The sequence below is a fragment of the Bactrocera tryoni genome, chromosome 4 (assembly GCF_016617805.1).
Source record: "Bactrocera tryoni isolate S06 chromosome 4, CSIRO_BtryS06_freeze2, whole genome shotgun sequence".
Taxonomy (NCBI): domain Eukaryota; kingdom Metazoa; phylum Arthropoda; class Insecta; order Diptera; family Tephritidae; genus Bactrocera; species Bactrocera tryoni.
Window position 1 is genome coordinate 59,815,016 of NC_052502.1, and position 18,236 is coordinate 59,833,251.

The following is an 18,236-nucleotide window of genomic DNA, read 5'->3' on the forward strand; positions in this document are numbered from 1 at the left end:
ATACCAAAGTGATCAGGGTGACAAGTAGAGTCCGTCTGTCCGTCCGTCCGTCCGTCCGTGCAAGCTGTAACTTGAGTAAAAATTGAGATATCATGATGAAACATGGTACACGTATTTCTTGGCCACGCCCACAAAATGGCGAAAACCGAAAAGCTATAAAGTGTCATAACTAAGCCATAAATAAAGATATTAAAGTGAAATTTGGCACAAAGGATCGCATTAGGCAGGGGCATATTTGGACGTAATTTTTTTTGGAAAAGTCGGTGTGGCCCCGCCCCCTACTAAGTTTTTTGTACATATCTCGGAAACTACTATAGCTATGTCAACCAAACTCCATAGAGTCGTTTCCTTCAGCCATTTCCATATACAGTTGAAAAATGAAAGAAATCGGATACTAACCACGCCCACCTCCCATACAAAGGTTATGTTGAAAATCACTAAAAGTGCGTTAACCGACTAACAAAAAACGTCAGAAACACTAAATTTCACAGAAGAAATGGCAGAAAGAAGCTGCACCCAGGCTTTTTTTAAAAATTGAAAATGGGGGTGGCGTCGCCCACTTATGGACCAAAAACCATATCTCAGGAACTACGGATACTAGACCGATTTCAATGAAATTCGGTATATAATATTTTCTTAACACCCTGATGACATGTACGAAATATGGGTGAAATCGGTTCACAACCACGCCTTCTTCCAATATAACGCTATTTTGAATTGCATCTGATGCCTTCTCTGTATAATATAAGTTAACACAATGTTTTATGAACTACTACATAAATTCCATTCCCACATTATATGCTAGAAACATACAAACCGTTTGCATACTTTGGAGTCCTATTACAACCAAAAGTGCAACTGCGCTAAACGCGCATCCGCTAAATTCTTAAGTGAGCGAAACACGCGTAACCATGTCTTCTCCCCCAAAACCAAATAGCTGCAGGTGAGCGCTAAACGCGCAAACCCTTTTAGCTGACCAAGCATCTTTGGTCACGTAGGCCGGCTCAAGCATAGGTTAGATTATAAACTTTAAAGTTAAGTGTAGTCACTCTTTTTAAGTTACTGGACTCGACAGGCACATAGTGCCGCTAAAAAAACATAAATAATTTTAAGATAGTAAAATAGGCACATAGTGCCGACCTAATAAAATTAATTAATAAATAAACCTCCGTCTCGTTAATTTATATACATTAGGAATCAATGATGATAGCAGAATAAAACTTTACACAAATACGGTATTTGAAAAATATGTAAATCACGGATAATGAAATCTCGATTATCACTTTATGATGCGAGAGTATAAAACGTTCGGTGACACCCGAACTTAGCCCTTCCTTACTTGTTTATATATTATACATATATATATTTGTATATATTTATGTAGTACATGTGAATCGTTATTAAATGTGATTGGAAACACTTTTGTCTGATTCCTGTCGACTCCAGTCCAATAAAAATGACATTTAAATTATTGTTGTGTAAGGGGCTATAGTGGTTCGACCTGAGCAATATGTAATGAGATTGTAGCGATGGCTTGGCTTTTCGTACTAATTTTCACTCAGCTTCGTTGAAATAGATTAAATCACATCCAGGTTTGAACAGGTATTTTCATTCCCTAATATATGAAACATTTACATATGGACTATATCAAATATCAATACTTTTCGCTTTTCTGAAATGTTCTACTGCAGCATAGATAAATTATTCCAGACGATTACTTCTTTTAGACCGAACACTAATTGAGCTTAATAAAGAGAAGAGTTTGATCGTAATATTACTGGACGAAGAAGGGAATGGATATCTGTTGGTAAAAATGCAGAATTCTCATTTGTAACCATACCCACAGCTCAATTATTCTTTAGTGTTCAATTTGCTTTTAGGCACGCACTTATGACTAAATATAGACATTTTTACCTTCACACGCAACGTGAATTTTTCCACAATTATTGGATTTAAGCATTTGGCGATATTATTTCCGTCGTCTTCACAAGTGTAACAAGACATGATTTATTTTATGGACACGGTTCTCCCTAAAACTAAAATAGTTTGTCATAGGTCAGTGAATGCCTTATAAATTGCTTGTCATTAGAGTAATGCCGCCGTCGTAACCAAAAGCATACGTTGTATTGTGTTAGACCGGCATTTGACAAAAATATACCAGTTTCTTCTTCAACAAACACTCATGGCTGCACAAACAAAAATTCACACACACATACCCGAACAATAGCAGCTGCCAATGGGCCTGAGCAACAGCCAGACACCGCTTATAATACATAAATTCAATTTTGCTGGCACTTTACAGCGACTATAAGTCGTGTAGTTTTTGTTGTTGTGGAAAAGCACTGGATTGGATTTTTCTAAACGTCGCCCGCATTACTCTATTAACGAACTGCAAACGTCGACTGCTATTAGTTTTTTTGTTGTTGCTGCTGCACTTAGCAGTATGGCAGAGGTGAAGGTGTAGTGAACTTGGGAAAGGGGCTATTGCAATTCACAAGAACAACAATAAACATTGAATTATCACACAACTACACCGTATTCACACAGATACAAACACAAACCAATTCTGGAATGGCCAGTTGTACACTTTTTATTTAATATGGAATTCTCAAGCCCTTTTTTAATTATGAAATGTGTGCACCAGAACTTGATTTATGCATGTATAAGCATACATATATACACAAGCTTTATATTTTATTTTCATTTCACATTTGTTATAAAAACTTCTTTATAAGAAGTCATACACACACACTTTAACACACATTTCGTTTACAATTTAATTGCTGTTGCCTGTAATCCAAGCATTTGGTAACAATCATCAAAGCACTTTTAATAGATACTAATTGTCGAGAGGTTTAAATTTTTCGGTCTTCGTTGATATTTTTTGAGTTAAAACACCTTTCACTTACTTAATATTTATAATTCCATTTGTGCACTCTTAACATCTTGTATTTTCACAACACACCGTACAAAAAATTTAAAAAAGTCCAGAATTAAACCGTCGGCGAGCGTGACCTTCGACAGCATATATGTATATTCCATACAGCACAGCACAACGAATTCTATTCACCACCAACGCAACGAAGAAGACAAGAACTCCAGCGAACGCTACATTTACTGCCCAGTAACTCAATTAAGCAACTCACCACTGTATATTGAGTGGAAAACGAAATATACTCATTGTTTGGGAGCGAGATAATGGTTGCTGCTCAAAGTTTAGTCAAGATAAATTTTATTTTAAGTTTTATACTTTTAAGGGTGGTGGAAGTTGCATCAACATTGAGTAGAATCCTGAAGATTTCCACCATATTGTATGAATGGTTGTGGTATTTAGGAAATTATGATTTTTTCGTTTCATACCGTTTTTATTTTATGATATTCAATTATTTTTTTGATTTTACTTTCATATAGTAAACAGTTTTATTTACATTTCCTCTCCAAACGGTTTAATTAATTTGGTATTATATATACATAGTATATACGTATGTATATAAATGTTGACGGTTGCGCATTATCGCACACTGATAGCAACAGGTGTCCGTTCAAGGTCACCATAAGAAAACATTCGATAAGAGAATAACCGTGGTTTTAAATCTTTTTAAAACAATTTAAAAAATATTTGATATTTTAAATATCCATATCACCTGTGTTTGTGACCAAAGAGGCAACAATTTTTTAACCAAAGAAATAATACTTTTAAAAAAGTGATCAACAATTCTTTTCAAAACATGTTTTACCGGGGTTCTGGCCATACCAAATTCCAGTAAAGCAATGTGTATAAATATTTCAATTATTTCAAATTATTTATCTTATTAAGAATTTATAAGTTCAAAAAATGCATTATAAAGAGCAAAGTGCGTTTAAAGATTAACCGATTAAGCTGATTGACCAGAACGCTTACATTTTAGAATTCAAAATCATTTGAGATATCGATTTCAAAATTTAGTGATTTATTTTAAAAACTAAAAGCTATCAAAATTTGGAAAAAGTCGATTTTTTCTAAGTTCACACTTTCAAGGAGTCGAGTTCCTCCAAACATTTGTGGTTTTTGATGTTAACTGGAGGACTAAAGACTTACAATGGGTAATATTTTTCACCGGCAGTGTAAAAGCAAGGAATATGCAGTGCAGCTCGGTAATGAGTCCGAGGCTAGGACCTGAATTCATCTCAAAGCCCCAAGCAGCGTTACCTTTTGGATATGTTAGCTGGGTAATTACTACAATGAAACCATTATTTAAATCATCATTTAAGGGGATGTTCTGAAACAAGGACGTGTCCTCTTAGCGATGATTTCAACCCTTGTGGTCATTTGAAGAATAAAACAATGATAGACTATTGATTAGTAACTGTCGCTATTTAAAGAAGCTGCAAAACAAAAAAAAAATATTTTTCAAAAACTGGCTGCCACTCCAAAATAATGTTCGAATTTTTCCTTTGATTCCTGTCGATTTTTATTTTTCCAAAATTTCAAGTTTACATATTCTGTTGGTTTATGCGATAGAGAGATATTTAAAGAATATTCACATAAAATGTCAAGAAAGATATAAAAAATACCTAAACCAACTCAATTTATAATAAAGCATAAATCATACCTTTGTAAAAGCTGAAGCATAAAGTTCCAGATAAGTAAATCAATTTTAATGCAAGATGTGAATACATTTAATATTTATTACTCTTGTGCATATCCAACTTTTTCATTCAACGGCAATGAATAAAAATTGGTTGAAATGTGCATACTATAAATTTCCATATTATATGTAAACATTTATCAAAGTTTAAAAACTAGCAGTTTAGTTTGAATTTGTTTGTTCCTTGATTCGGGAAATAGTTTGGAGGAATACATGGAAAAAATTTAAAAAAAAAAATTTTTAAAATACGAAAACTAACTCATTTTATAATAAGCCATAAGTCTTAACTTTGCAAAAGCTGAAGCATAAAGTTCCAGATAAGTTAATCAACTCTAATGCAAGTTGTGACTGCTTTTGATATTTATTACTCTTGTGCATGACCAATTCTTTCATTTAACGTCAACGAATACAAATTGGTTAAAATGTGCATGCTATAAATTTGCGTAATAATAATTGGAACCAACTATTGGATAATAACGCGAGCGAAAGATAACAATGGATTTAATAAAAGTACGCGGATCGCAGAGATACTTATTAGTAGGCGTTGAAAGTGTCAAAAAATATGTACATATTTACGTTTATGCATGTATTCAATTAATTTGCTGACATTCAGAGTTTCATTGTTAATGGATATACAAATAACATTAAAGAAGAAATTAAAATATACTGATGACAACAAATTCGCCGCACATAGTTAAATGGATATACAAATAACATTAAGGAAACAACTTAAATTGTGTATCCAATTTTATTGTTCAGCAGATTCGAGTTTATATTACATACTATGTTCTGATGATTTTTTATGACCATTGAAACTACTCATAGAAACTGACTGTACTATACCATTTAGGATTTGAGTTAAAATCTTAACAGTCTCCAAAAGTCTTTGCTAAAAGACTATTGTTACATATTTGTTTAATATTGCTTTGGTTAGTTTAAGAGGTCGATCCTTACATCGTTATCATGGAATGATGCCTAACACTGTTATATTATAGATCATAAGATCCTCACAATTCGTCGAAGTGATTTGAGCTTATATATCCCGGTTGTCGACCAGCACCTGCTAAGCGCATGTGAGGTCCATTGACTTAGTGTCAGAACGCAAAATACCAATGGAGATTTAACTCGGGCCCACTCTGATGTGAAGGAGACAAGGGTGCCACAAGGAGCAGTTACTAGCGTTTCTCCTATGTCCAAATGTCAATATGAAGTAGCTTCAAGCTGTTTCCAGTGAAGACAAACACTTCTTGACTTTCGTTCGAGCTCAGCACTACTATTGTCGCTTTGTCTGTAAGTCCTTCACTATGAAAGAGGTTGAACTTCGTACCAGAACGTCCCCCGCTACCTTAATAGCAATGAATTCTGCTTCAAAAACATTACAATGGTCCGGTAACCTAAAGCTAAGACGGAGAACTCTTAACAGAAAACTTCTCCTTTAACCTTTCTTTCTAATTCGATCCTTTCTGCGACACAGCGATTTCAGTTTTAAGGAATGAAATTGAAGAAAAGGAGGAGGCAAAATTTAAGTTTTTGGGGAATTCAAAAATATGGAACACAGGTATCCAATATTTTTATAACTAGTATATTTTTTGCGAAACGACTGGCGCGCTGTTGTTAACTCGGCTATAATCGCTTAAGCGGTTTCTACGCCAATTAAGAAGAAGAAGATATTTTTTGCGGGTCCTTCAGTGTGGCATGTGAAAAATGATGTTTCCGAAAAACTTTTGGCGGTGGAGGCAAACAGTTACAGAAAAGTAATATTATTGATAAAATGAGTTCTTAGGACAATAAATGCGGTAACATATCTGTGAACAAAAAAAAATATATATGTATGTATATATAATAAGAACGTTCAAAATTTGATTCTTATTTGAAATAAGTCACATAAGTTATAATAGGTTGTCAAAAAAGTCTTGCGGTATTTTCGCTAGTTGCGCTGAAAGCGCGTAGTTCTAGTTTTATTCGTCGCAACGGGTCATGCTATACCTTTTTGGGAAGCTCATTTCACGCGCTAACACGTGATTGATTGTCGCTTCTTTTAAGTCGTTCGTGAGTTATAGCGTCGCAAACATGGTGCAAAATAAAGAGAAAATACGGCATATTTTACAGTACTACTACGTTAAAGGCAAAAATGCATCTCAAGCCGCCAATAAAATTTGTGCAGTTTATGGACCCGATACAGTTTCCATTTCCAGCGCACAACGATGGTTTCAACGTTTTCGTTCTGGTGTAGAGGTGGTCGAAGATGCGCCACGCTCCGGAAGGCCTGTCGTCGAAAATTGCGAGAAAATCGCTGAATTGGTCGAAAGAGACCGGCATAGTAGCAGCCGTAGCATCGGTCAAGAACTGAGCATGAGTCATCAAAAATTCATTTCAATTTCAATAACACAAAAAAAAAAAAAATCAATAAAAATACTGCAATCTTTTCATATCCGAAATCGATAAAAACCGATTTAACCGTCCGGTCAATGACCGGGTATCCGGGTATCCATTTCACTTTACATGTCAATTTTTCTTAACTCCTCCTCAAAAAAATTTTACGGCCGCCTGGATCCCCAAAATTAAAGTTATTTGACACCCAGTTTTCGTCAAAATTGTTTAGAATCAATTATTTAATAAAAGTTATTAACTATCAAACTTGATACCCCTTCCGTTAAATAACCAGGTACCAGGGTACCCGCTGAGAAAAAAATAGTTAGTAAGAACAAACTAACTCCGTTTTTATTTATTTTGGTAATAGTATTTTGTATTTTTTTACTATTTGTTTATTTATATTGTTTTATTTATTATGATACAGTGCTATATAAGAATTAAAGTATATTAAATTATTCTGTACATCCTTCACATGTCGTGGTTGTAATACAGTGTTCATCACAAATAGGTTTCTCACATACTGAACATATTTTTCTAGTTTTGCGACGTTTTTTAATTCACTTTGAAGACATTCATAGCATACACCAGTAATCTTTTTCCTTCCAGTTGAATCGCACTGCTTCTGATGTCTCAATGATACAGATGATGTTGGCTGCGCAATTGGATTGACAGCTCGACCAAGAAGAGATTCAATCGCCACTTTCGTTGAGAAATGCCTCATAATTTGTGCATTATTCGCACGATTTTCAACGAATGGAGTACAAAGCTCTCTGCCCAATTGCCGATAAATTAAGCGTCGTTCATACGATTTTTTAACAAGCATTTTATTATTCTCATAATACAGAATATATGCTGCAAGGCAGGCGATATCGAGAATATTGTAAAAAAATCGTTGAATTGACCTTTTTGTAGTATATCTACCAAGCATTTTATCCATCGTGTCTACTCCAGCTTTGGACCAGTTATAAAACTCGATGATTTCGGGTTTTTTCTGTGCACTATCACTAATTTTTGCTTCGTGATGCATTGATGATAGCATAATTACTACCTTGTTTTTTTTTGGCACATAACTACATAGAGTTACTTTTTCATGAAAGCCAAACACAGTGGATAATTCTTCTCGAGTTTTTGAAACAGCCATTGCTGGTGGAATGTATGCTTTATTTTTCTTCAGAGTACCAACAATCGTCAAGTTCCAAGATAATAAAAATTTTGCTAGTGGCAGAGTTGTGAAGAAATTATCCATTGTAATGTTTCTACCGGATCCTTTATATGGTGCCACCAAGTCTTTAACAACTCTTTCACCAACATTTTTCTCACGCCCATCTTTCGATTTCCCTGTGTAAAGCTGTCCAGTAAGTGGATACGAATTTTCCGCATCACATATCCACCATACTTTAATTCCATATTTAGCTGGCTTTGATGGAATATATTGAGTGAATCTAGTTCGACCTCGGTATGGATAAAGTTGCTCGTCGATTGTTAGGTATTCTGTTGGTTTATAATGTGTTGCTAAATTACTATTTAACATTGTCCAAATGTCTCGTATTGGAGCAGCTTTTTCACTTTCTAAGCGCTGAGCTCTAGTATTGGCATCGTCAAATCGAATAAAACGAATAATATTCCAGAAGCGATTGATACTCATTGCTGCGCGATATAATGGATATGAATACGGCTGCCACATTTCCCTTGCATTATCAGTATTTGAATTATTTACGCCAGAAGTTATCAAAATAGCCAAAAATGCATAAAATTCCTGCAGCTCGAGATTTTTCCACTCTAATTGTTTTTTTTCTGGATTTTTTTCATTATATGCTGTATACGTTGAGATTGCCTTTTTATTAGTATGGCGTATAATGATATCAGCCATTTCCGGTGTGAAAAATAATTTAAATGTGTCTAGATTAGACAACAAATTGGTGTTTCTATTAGGTCCACATCTTTTTCGCACAATATTACGTCTCTCAGCTTGATGTTCACTTGGTGGTGTCGCAGCCCACTGAGTGCCATCTTTTGCTTTTAGTCCAGACAACGTCGCTTCTATTTCACATTGCTCATCTTCATCTTTATCCTCTCCATCTTCAATTTCTTCATCTTCTTCGTCTTCATTATCTTCATTATTGGGTGCAATTTCATCATCTATTATAAAAAAATACACAATTTATTTAACATAAATTACGTTATAATTATCAATATACTCAAGAGAAAATATAAATGTTAATTACCTGTATCATCACAATCCGAAGCTACCGCCTCGTTTGGTGGAAAAAATTCATCATCACTACTATCCAACACGTGGTCATCATGAGATTCTTCTGCTTCGAACGTTTTCTCGAAGTTTTTATTTTCTTGAGAACGGGTGACTCTATGGTCAAAAATAACTAATTATTATACTATTATATAGTATATTATTATACTAATTACTATTTTTTAACATGAAAACATAAAATAAATAATTTACTTGAAAATAAAATATATAAAGCTCGCCTTACCGTGGAGAACTCGTTGAATCAGCCATTGTATTTAGATTAAATACAATTTGTTTGTTGATAATATTTATTTTGTATGTTTTTTCACTTATCTCTGTATCTTTATCTGTAACTCTGTTCACTAGGCTTGTAGAATTCCAACTGAACACGTTTCTTTCTTTTCGTGCGAAATATAAAGGGGGCGGCTTAGGTACCCAAATATCCATTGTGCTTGACACTCAGCTTTCGTTATTTCTTTCCGTCCGAAATGGAAAGGAGATAGGTGCCTAAATATCCATTGACCTTGGCACTCAGCTTTCGTTATTTCTTTCCGTCTGAAATGAAAAGGGGATAGGTACCTAAATATCCATAGACCTTGGCACTCCGCTTTCGTTATTTAAACGAGAACTATAGAATATGTCCCCATTTATAGTTATTTCCTATGCCATGTAGCCAACTTACACAGAAAAAAAATTTTATTTAGTATACTAACGATTTCTACATCTGCTCCACCTGGGTACCCGGGTACCCGGGTACCCGGTCATTGAACGAAAGGTGAAAGTTTTGTCATTGACCGGACGGTTAAGCCCTTCAACCACACCCTTTTCCAGACCACAGATCGCCCATAAATTATTTTAATATTGTTTGTCATTTTGGCTCTCGTTTTCGATGGATTTATGAATTTATTATGAATTTCTTTCTTTTTTTATCATTTTCAAAGGTTCCAGCACTAGTCTGGACTAGTCTACCAGATTAGTCATTTCGATGTAGACAAGTACGAGGTGTGTTCAATAAGTATCGCCACAGTTTGCTGACAGTTTTCTTCGATTGCAGGGGCGTGGTGCATCATGAGTTCTTGCCACAGGGAAGAACGGTAAATAAGGAATATTACCTGCAAGTTATGAGCAATTTGCGCGAAGCAATCCGCCAGAAACGCCTGGATTTGTGGAAGAACAAAAATTGGCTTTTGCACCACGACAACGACCCTGCTCACACATCGTTGCTTGTGCGCGACTTTTTGGCCAAAAACAACACACTAATGATGCCGCAGCCACCGTATTCCCCAGATCTGGCCCCTTGTGACTTTTTCTTGTTCCCTAAACTGAAGAGGCCCATGAAAGGACGACGTTACGCTTCTCTTGACGAGATAAAGACAGCATCTAAGGAGGAGCTGAAGAAGATAAAAAAAAAAATGATTTTTTGAAGTGCTTCGAAGATTGGAAAAACCGTTGGCACAAGTGTAAAATATCTCATGGGGATTACTTTGAAGGGGACAAAATAGATATTCATGAATAAATAAATAATTTTTGAAAAAACACAAAATTCGCGATACTTTTTGAACACACCTCGTACACACACATGCTAGTACTTGTATATCGCAAATCAAAAAATATGAGGAAAATAAACAATAATTCGATCTGATCATTGGCGAATTTTAAACAAAATGAGTAAATACATACATCTAAATAGTACAACGTCTTTCAGTTGCACGTTTAGAGTAAAAATGAATAATAATAACATTTAAGCAATTAAAGCTTATTGATCATGCAAATATAACTAAATTAGTGAAATTATACGAAATACCACTTGTTGTAATGGAAATTGTCAGCGTATTCCATAACTACTTGTATGTTCCTTTTGTTGTGTAAATTTCCAGAGGGGAGCACACATTTTTCAACAAACCTAAACTTACGGACAAATGTATTAAGGTGGTAGTCTGGTAACTTGAGTTCATAAAATCGAAATATATGAACGTAAATACAACACGTATTTCCATACCAATGTATGTAAACACCACTTGGCCTAGCCAAGCACGATTGGTCTCGACTAAGTGTATCAGACCGTTGGTCTCGACCAGGGTTAAACGCGTTTTTCTCAAAACATTGTTTTTCTGGTCGGCCCAGGTCCTAACTTTTTTTCTACTAAAGTGATTGCTTTAAAATTTTAAAACGCTGTTCGACACATTTATAGTTCTCGTCGGTACTAACGAGAATTTTTTTCAATCATATCTTTTTATTTTACAACCCTTTCTTTGCTAAAATAAAAGGACTTTTTTTCAAAGTCGGCCATTTTGTTATTTACCCTTGAAATTTAACTTCAGTAGTTCTGACCAGAATTACATGTCTATAGATGAAGAATAATCAAGAATATTGGATTTCAGATAACTTCAAGAGCCAAAATCACTCGGGCTACCCATGTGCTTTTTTTTGAGGTTCCAACTTCGAGTGACAATAATAATATAAAGTGTAAAACTTTTTCAAATGAATTTTTTTTTTATATTTCAATATGTAAATAAAAACACTCTAAATATTCAAGATAATTAATTTTTATTTTCCTATAAAGAAGTCATGGAAATAGGCATAAGTTACCAGACTACTATCTTAACGCACAAATAAAGTTTGTAAAACAGAATTTAACTAATTAGTTTAAGTGCTACGACATAATTTTTCTACATAAAGATTTTCTTTAATTAGCAAATAAATACAAACAGACTTTATCTGTGTCTCACATTGAGCATATATGTATATTTGTCGTGACTTCTTCAATTCAAGGGTCGCATGAGCGTGAGACTGTTTCTGCGTGACAATTCAAATGCGCAACTACTTTTAAATAATTACTGGTTAATTAAAAAGTAAAATATTACACTTTAAACCCATTACTATTATATATAACTATATATATATCCTTAATTTCCTTAAGATTAACGATAAAGTCGTCCTATAAGCGGAATACTATCCAAAGTCTGGGCTAAAACTAATCTTATTGGAATTTCTTATCCTTTCTGTGAGTTTTTTTATTCCAAACTATATGAACACCATAAGTGGCTTCGGTGAATGAATGAAAAAATAAAGTGTTGTTAAATAAAATATTTAAAATCCATTTTCACGTAAAATTTTTAAATTATTTAGTCAACATAGATTTCACGAACTTTCAAACAATAAAATTGCCAAAACTTTGCCAGCAAGAAGATTTGTAAAGAATGCTGTACCGAAAATAAAAATGCATTCATACTTGTATGTGCATTCATTTATCGAATATCTGTTAAATATTTTATTTATACAGGAATTCCATTCGTAAATATAGTACGTTGTCTGCAACACAAATGAGAACTTTCGTCCCTTTGAGGGTGATTCTATGTAGCTACGTATGTATATCTTATGTTAGTAGCCTTAAACTCAGCAGTGTTCAATAGTGTCAAGTACAAATTTATGTATGAATTTACCATTAGATATGGTTTATTAATTCATTACAGAATAAAATAGTTTCACCTTACGGTTGTTTATAACTTGTCAAACTAATAAAGATAGATAAAGCTACTCTGAGCAGGTTGTTATAGCAGATGGGCGGAAACGGACCATTGCGGTTTCCCTATACTAAATACAATTACCAATTGCTTGCAAATACATATGGAGTTTTATTGGAAACCTTAGTTTAATACCAAAAGTAATGCTCTAATCTAACGCCACTTTAAAATCCCCGACATAGAGGTTTGCAATTTTCCAGCCTAGTTTCAATCGTTAATGTAGGCCATACATATTGGTCTATTTTAATGGAATTAAGTTTCATAAACATAATGTATGCTGAGTATGAATGAAGTCAGACTAAACTTTGGTTTAAAATTCATACTCCTAATATGTTTACGCCCTTCTGCTTTCACTATCGGCTGTGATCAAATTGAAAGGTGAATTTTGTCCACTTCATTTCCTGCAAAGCAATTCCCTTATGCTGCAATACACTAATGCCAACGAATTTTCCAGTCATCATTGCGCTTAGTCGTGACGGCCATCAAATCCTTCTTCGATTCAGCTTTTATATCCTCAATTGAATCAAAAGGGTGTCCTCGGAATGGTCATGTGAATTTGCTGAATAGCCAGAAGTTACACGAAGATAAATCAGGCGAACTTTAACTTCTTTAAAAGTTTTATTAATATTAAGACATGAAATTATGATCAATCTACACTGGATTAGAGTACCGTGGTCAAATATTAAGTTTTCGCTAAAATATCTAACAATTTATATGTCAGTAAAACACTCCAATATACCCTTAGAGCCTCCTCGATTTCTTCGTGGGCAATAACTATACATTACTATACCATACAACGCAAGCATGCAATCACTGTCATTTCTATGGCAAACATATTAGGGCAATTAAGAATGTGGTGCAAATGGTCTTGCGTAACTCGTTGAAATTTATCGCAGCAGTGAGGAAAACAATTCTCGTAATCGAGAATTAATAGCAATCTTCGATTCGCCGTTTCCTTACAAATTTTGTTGATGGTTTTACCATTACCATGTTAAAAAGCTTAAGACTTAAAATCAATTATAATAGTTAATAACTTAGGGGAAAAAATTATTTCTTCACCAAGAAAAAGAGAGCTATGTAATGTTGTTTACGAAAATATATGGGTAGAATATGGAGTGATTGCTAAGAAATACTTTGATATTATGTATAATCGTCTGAAAGAAATAGAAAATATGTGCAAATTTCTAAGATAGAAGTAAAATAATACAGAAGATTAAACGTTGTGAAAATCACCAAGATGATGGTGCTTATAACAGCAGACAAGTATACAGCTTCATCAAAAACAATTCAGCAGTGGAAGTAGTTTGACAAGCTTTATATCTTATTCATACTATCATCAGGGAACTTCAATTAACAGATGCTTTCCAAAGTAAACAGGACTTTTTGAATCTAGCGTCCCCTGGTGGCGCTATCTATATGTTGACTGGTACGTTAGAATCTGCTATTTCTATCGATTGTCCAGTGAGAATTTCATAACATTTTATTGATTGGAAGTGAAGTTATTGCGTTTTAAGTGTCAGTATGTTTGTGCTATCGGTGTGAATATGAGCTTCGAACAAATTAAATCTTTAAATTTTGTTATAAAATTGGTAAAACTTTTACTGAAACGTTTCAATTGATGAAGCAAGTTCCTGGCGATGAGTGCCTATCCCATAGCAGAGTTCACGAGTGGTTTCAATGTTTTCAAAGTAGTCGTGATGACATAAATGACGATCGATGGCGTTTCCAATATGATCCCGAAACGAAATGCCAGAGTGCTGAATGGAAAGCACCGGACGAGCCGAAACCCGAAAAATCGAGCATGGAGAAGTCAAAAGTGAAGACAATACTCATTTGTTTTTTATAGTTCCAAGAGTATTATCTACAAAGAGTTTGTTCCACCGGGCCAAAACGTTAATGCGGTATTCTACGTTGGATTTTTGAAGCGGTTGGTGCGCCGAATATCGCGAAGATGAAAGTTGACATTTGTTGCAAGAAAATGCGCCGTCTCATTGTCCAAAAATCACATTTTAACCATTAACCACGCCTATTTACCCGAAATGCACCGTACGACTTCTTTCTTTTCGAAAAAATGCATTTGCCTATGCAAAGAAAGCGTTATGCAGACGTAGAGGCCATTCAAAAGGCTTGCACCGGCATACTGGCGGCTATACCGGCCAACGAGCAAAAACACTTGTTTGACATGCTTTTGGACCTTGCAAAAAGCTGTATTGAAGCAGAAGGAGACTAGTTTGAATAAAATAAATTGATTTTGCCGAAAAAATCATTTGTTCTGTGTTTTTTGTAAGTCCTGTTTACTTTGGAACGCACCTTGTACAACAAGGAGAAGTTAGAACAGAAACGTTTGTGCTAATCGGCCCGTGAGATTGCTGCTGTATTCCCATCTGGGAATGATAGTTTAGTGTAATAATTTTTGCGAAAATCTCGGGAGAATATCCGAACTTAAAAACAATCACAATTCATTGAAAAATTCTTATTAATTTATTTCAACATGCCTGTAGTTATATAATCAGATCATTTCAATAGTAGTTGAACCCGAACTTAGCCTTTCTTTTTTGTTTCTCCTATCATTATGTTGAATTTGAAATCAAAAATTTATTATGTTCAGTGTTTCACTTCTATTACAATTGGATAAAGAAATTGCAAAGTTTACTTCTGTTGCTTGCGTGTTTTCGTGACTGGATCTTCACTTCCCTGACCCATCTTTTATCATTGTTTTCTGTGAAAACTCTATAAATTCGTGAAAAGGTATAGGGCCAAGGGTCCATTCCGGTTATGTACACCTGACTGTCGTGGGTACGGTTAACTCTTTTCGTCTAAGCAATTACTCCATATATGTGACCTGGTCTACGAAAAGGGGGCAAACGTGCGAAAACTAGTTTTCTGGGAAAAGCTGTTAAAAATAATCGTCAGTTTCTCGTTATCTCATTAATTGTTCTCCTTTTTTTTGACACCTAAGCCCCCTTTTCGTAGACCAGGTCACATATATTAATTGGTGCTATTAATTAATAATACTAAGTTCTTCCTTAGAGCTCAATTCATTCGTTAGTGTGAGCGCTCTCTATAACACGACGGAGTACATTTTCAAACCTTCCTACTGCTATTATTACAATATCATTTGAGAGGTCGCATCAAAGGTGTTGTCAAATGTTTCTTCGATATCTACCTCTATTCATCTGTCTATTTATTGTATTTCTTAGAATTTCTGTATAAAGCAAGTTAGTGAAGCACAAAAATATTTTTAATTAATCGTATATCAAATAAAAATGCTAAGAAATTTCGGAAGAATACTGCAACAGGTGCTATTGACGGGAAATAGTATATATGTATAGGAAATAGTGAAAAAGTGAATAATATGGCTTAAAATTACCACTTCTTGACAACCCAATGAATATTTCGAGGTCATAGGTTGTGTATAATACATGAAACACCCCGAGATTTACGATGCTACAGAAGCAAATAAATAATTTAGTACAACTTTTAACTGTTGCCAATTGGCGACAGAAAGGAAAACAGAATAATGTACAAATTGGCAACTCCTTTACGAGGAGGAAGGGAGGGTGTATAAGTAAGCTGAGCACTGCTTTGTTTGGATGGATACTATTTATGTATTCACGTGGTAGATGCTATAATAATGCAGCATAAAGCCAAGTGGCCGACAGTGGTGTTATATGAAACCGAATGGATAGTGCTAAATTAAAGATTCATTTACATAATTTGATTTGTACATATGGGCATGTCAAAAAGTAGTAAGTGCAAACCAAATTTTTCATTATAGTGTGCCGATTTATAGATTATTTTTTTTCCGTCGACCATTAGCAGAAACTCTAATTCTATGAGAAGCCTAAATATCTGCAGCTGGATACTTAGTTAACATAATACAATTTTTTGTAATTTTCTAAATACTCACTAAATTTATAAATAATTGGTTTCCGTAAATCGAAAAAAAAAATGTAAGAACGGAAAAAGATACGCAACTAGTTCTTCTAACTTCTAAGAGTATTTCCGTATATGTAATTCTAAAATTAAATATGTTTCAAAACTCCGGTACTGAAACAGTATGAAGCATGTTTGAAAACGAATGCTGAAAAGTTGGAAATTTAACAAGCTCCACTCAAGTGGGTGTGAACTTTTTAACGATTCATAAACTGTGCTATTATGACTATTATTTTGACTACAATTTCAGCAGGTGAGCGTAATGCAAGCTCTTTCAATTACTTTCACACTACATATTGCTTTCTTTTAACATTGCTTACTGTTTATTTGTAAGCTCAATTTCGTTGTACTGTATATGATTTAATGTTTGTTGCCGAGGTTAGTGATCTATAATGGTGGTAACTTAAAATATGAGCCTTATGTGAGTTATGACGTTATTTTCTTTGTCATTTACTGGATTACCAGATATGGTATAAGTAAGTCGCAGTATTTGCTAAAGGGCGCACATGTAATGTAGTTTCAGTTATTGTACGAGATATCCCTTTTAAGTTAACTGGTCTGAAAGTAACAAGTTCTGTAATGGATGTGCGAACAAATAGTCATCGCATTATCATTAAGAGTGAGTACAATGGTAACATATACAAATACATACTTGTATTATTCAATGTAATGACGTCGTGTATTGATGAAACTTGGTATGCGGGTTCCTTGGTCCAAAAAAAACTACGACTTCATAGATGGGCGTAATCGGAAATCTTTTAAAGCGATAAATCAATAACCGAAGACGCCAAACACATTAAATTTACTCCCGGTATGATATGAGAAGGTTTTAAAGAACCGGTGTAAATATTAGAAGATGGGAGTGGTACCGCTCACTTTTTGGTTAAAGACATTCTTTTCATATTCCTATGTAATGGCGCGAAAATGCGAAATCGAATTGCACCCACGTGTTGAATACTCTTGGTACCGAATATGTTGACCACAGTACAATGTGTGAGATATATATAGTTAAAATGCTTAAATAATCTTTTCCGAAAAATAGCATGTCTGTGTGTCAAAAATAGATTGAATAAGGTCAATACCTAAATGATTGTTAGGAAACAATAATTTAGTGTGAGGCATGTTAAAAAAAAAAGTTGGTTATATTATAAAAGGAAGGTGATAGAAGACTTGGTCATAGGTCACAATACTGTTCAAATACCACATACTAAAAAATTTGCAAATTAATAGAGATGAAACTTAATTCGTTTCGAATATTATCCACCATTACCATTTAGGATGGTGTAATTGAGATTAGCAAGGAACTTAAGTTTTCTTTAGTAGTTAGTGATTTTTGATATATGAATACTGGGACGAAGGCCAGTTTCGTTTTTTTCTAGTATGTCTGTAAATTTATTTACAAGTCATATTAAAATAAATAAATAAATATGAATACGCTGAATATTTTTAAGGAAATCCTTATACTCATTATTATTTTCGTGTTCTTGCGAATATTTCCAATTGAAGAATTCATAATAACTGATCTCA

The 18,236-nt window shown here is 34.2% G+C and overlaps 1 protein-coding gene across 1 annotated transcript; it reads right to left on the minus strand.

Annotated features, from left to right (window-relative positions):
• Nucleotides 1–6,407: 6,407 nt before the first annotated feature.
• On the minus strand, nt 6,408–9,519 carry LOC120774629 (piggyBac transposable element-derived protein 3-like). The gene is made up of 5 exons (XM_040104352.1): nt 9,494–9,519; nt 9,227–9,366; nt 9,046–9,140; nt 7,923–9,012; nt 6,408–6,433 (listed from the first exon to the last, which is right to left on the minus strand). Exons 1-5 carry the CDS (start codon nt 9,517–9,519, stop codon nt 6,408–6,410), a joined length of 1,377 nt encoding a protein of 458 aa, XP_039960286.1.
• Nucleotides 9,520–18,236: the final 8,717 nt, after the last annotated feature.

What these genes read in the sequence shown, in the direction of transcription:
- LOC120774629 (XM_040104352.1), bottom strand. Translation starts at nt 9,519, where the DNA reads ATGGCTGATTCAACGAGTTCTCCACG. An exon ending in TTCGGATTGTGATGATACAG is followed by an intron (nt 9,141 to 9,226) that starts GTAATTAACATT and finishes TTTTTATAATAG; the next exon opens with ATGATGAAATTGCACCCAAT. An exon ending in ATGAAGATGAGCAATGTGAA is followed by an intron (nt 9,013 to 9,045) that starts ATAGAAGCGACG and finishes CTAAAAGCAAAA; the next exon opens with GATGGCACTCAGTGGGCTGC.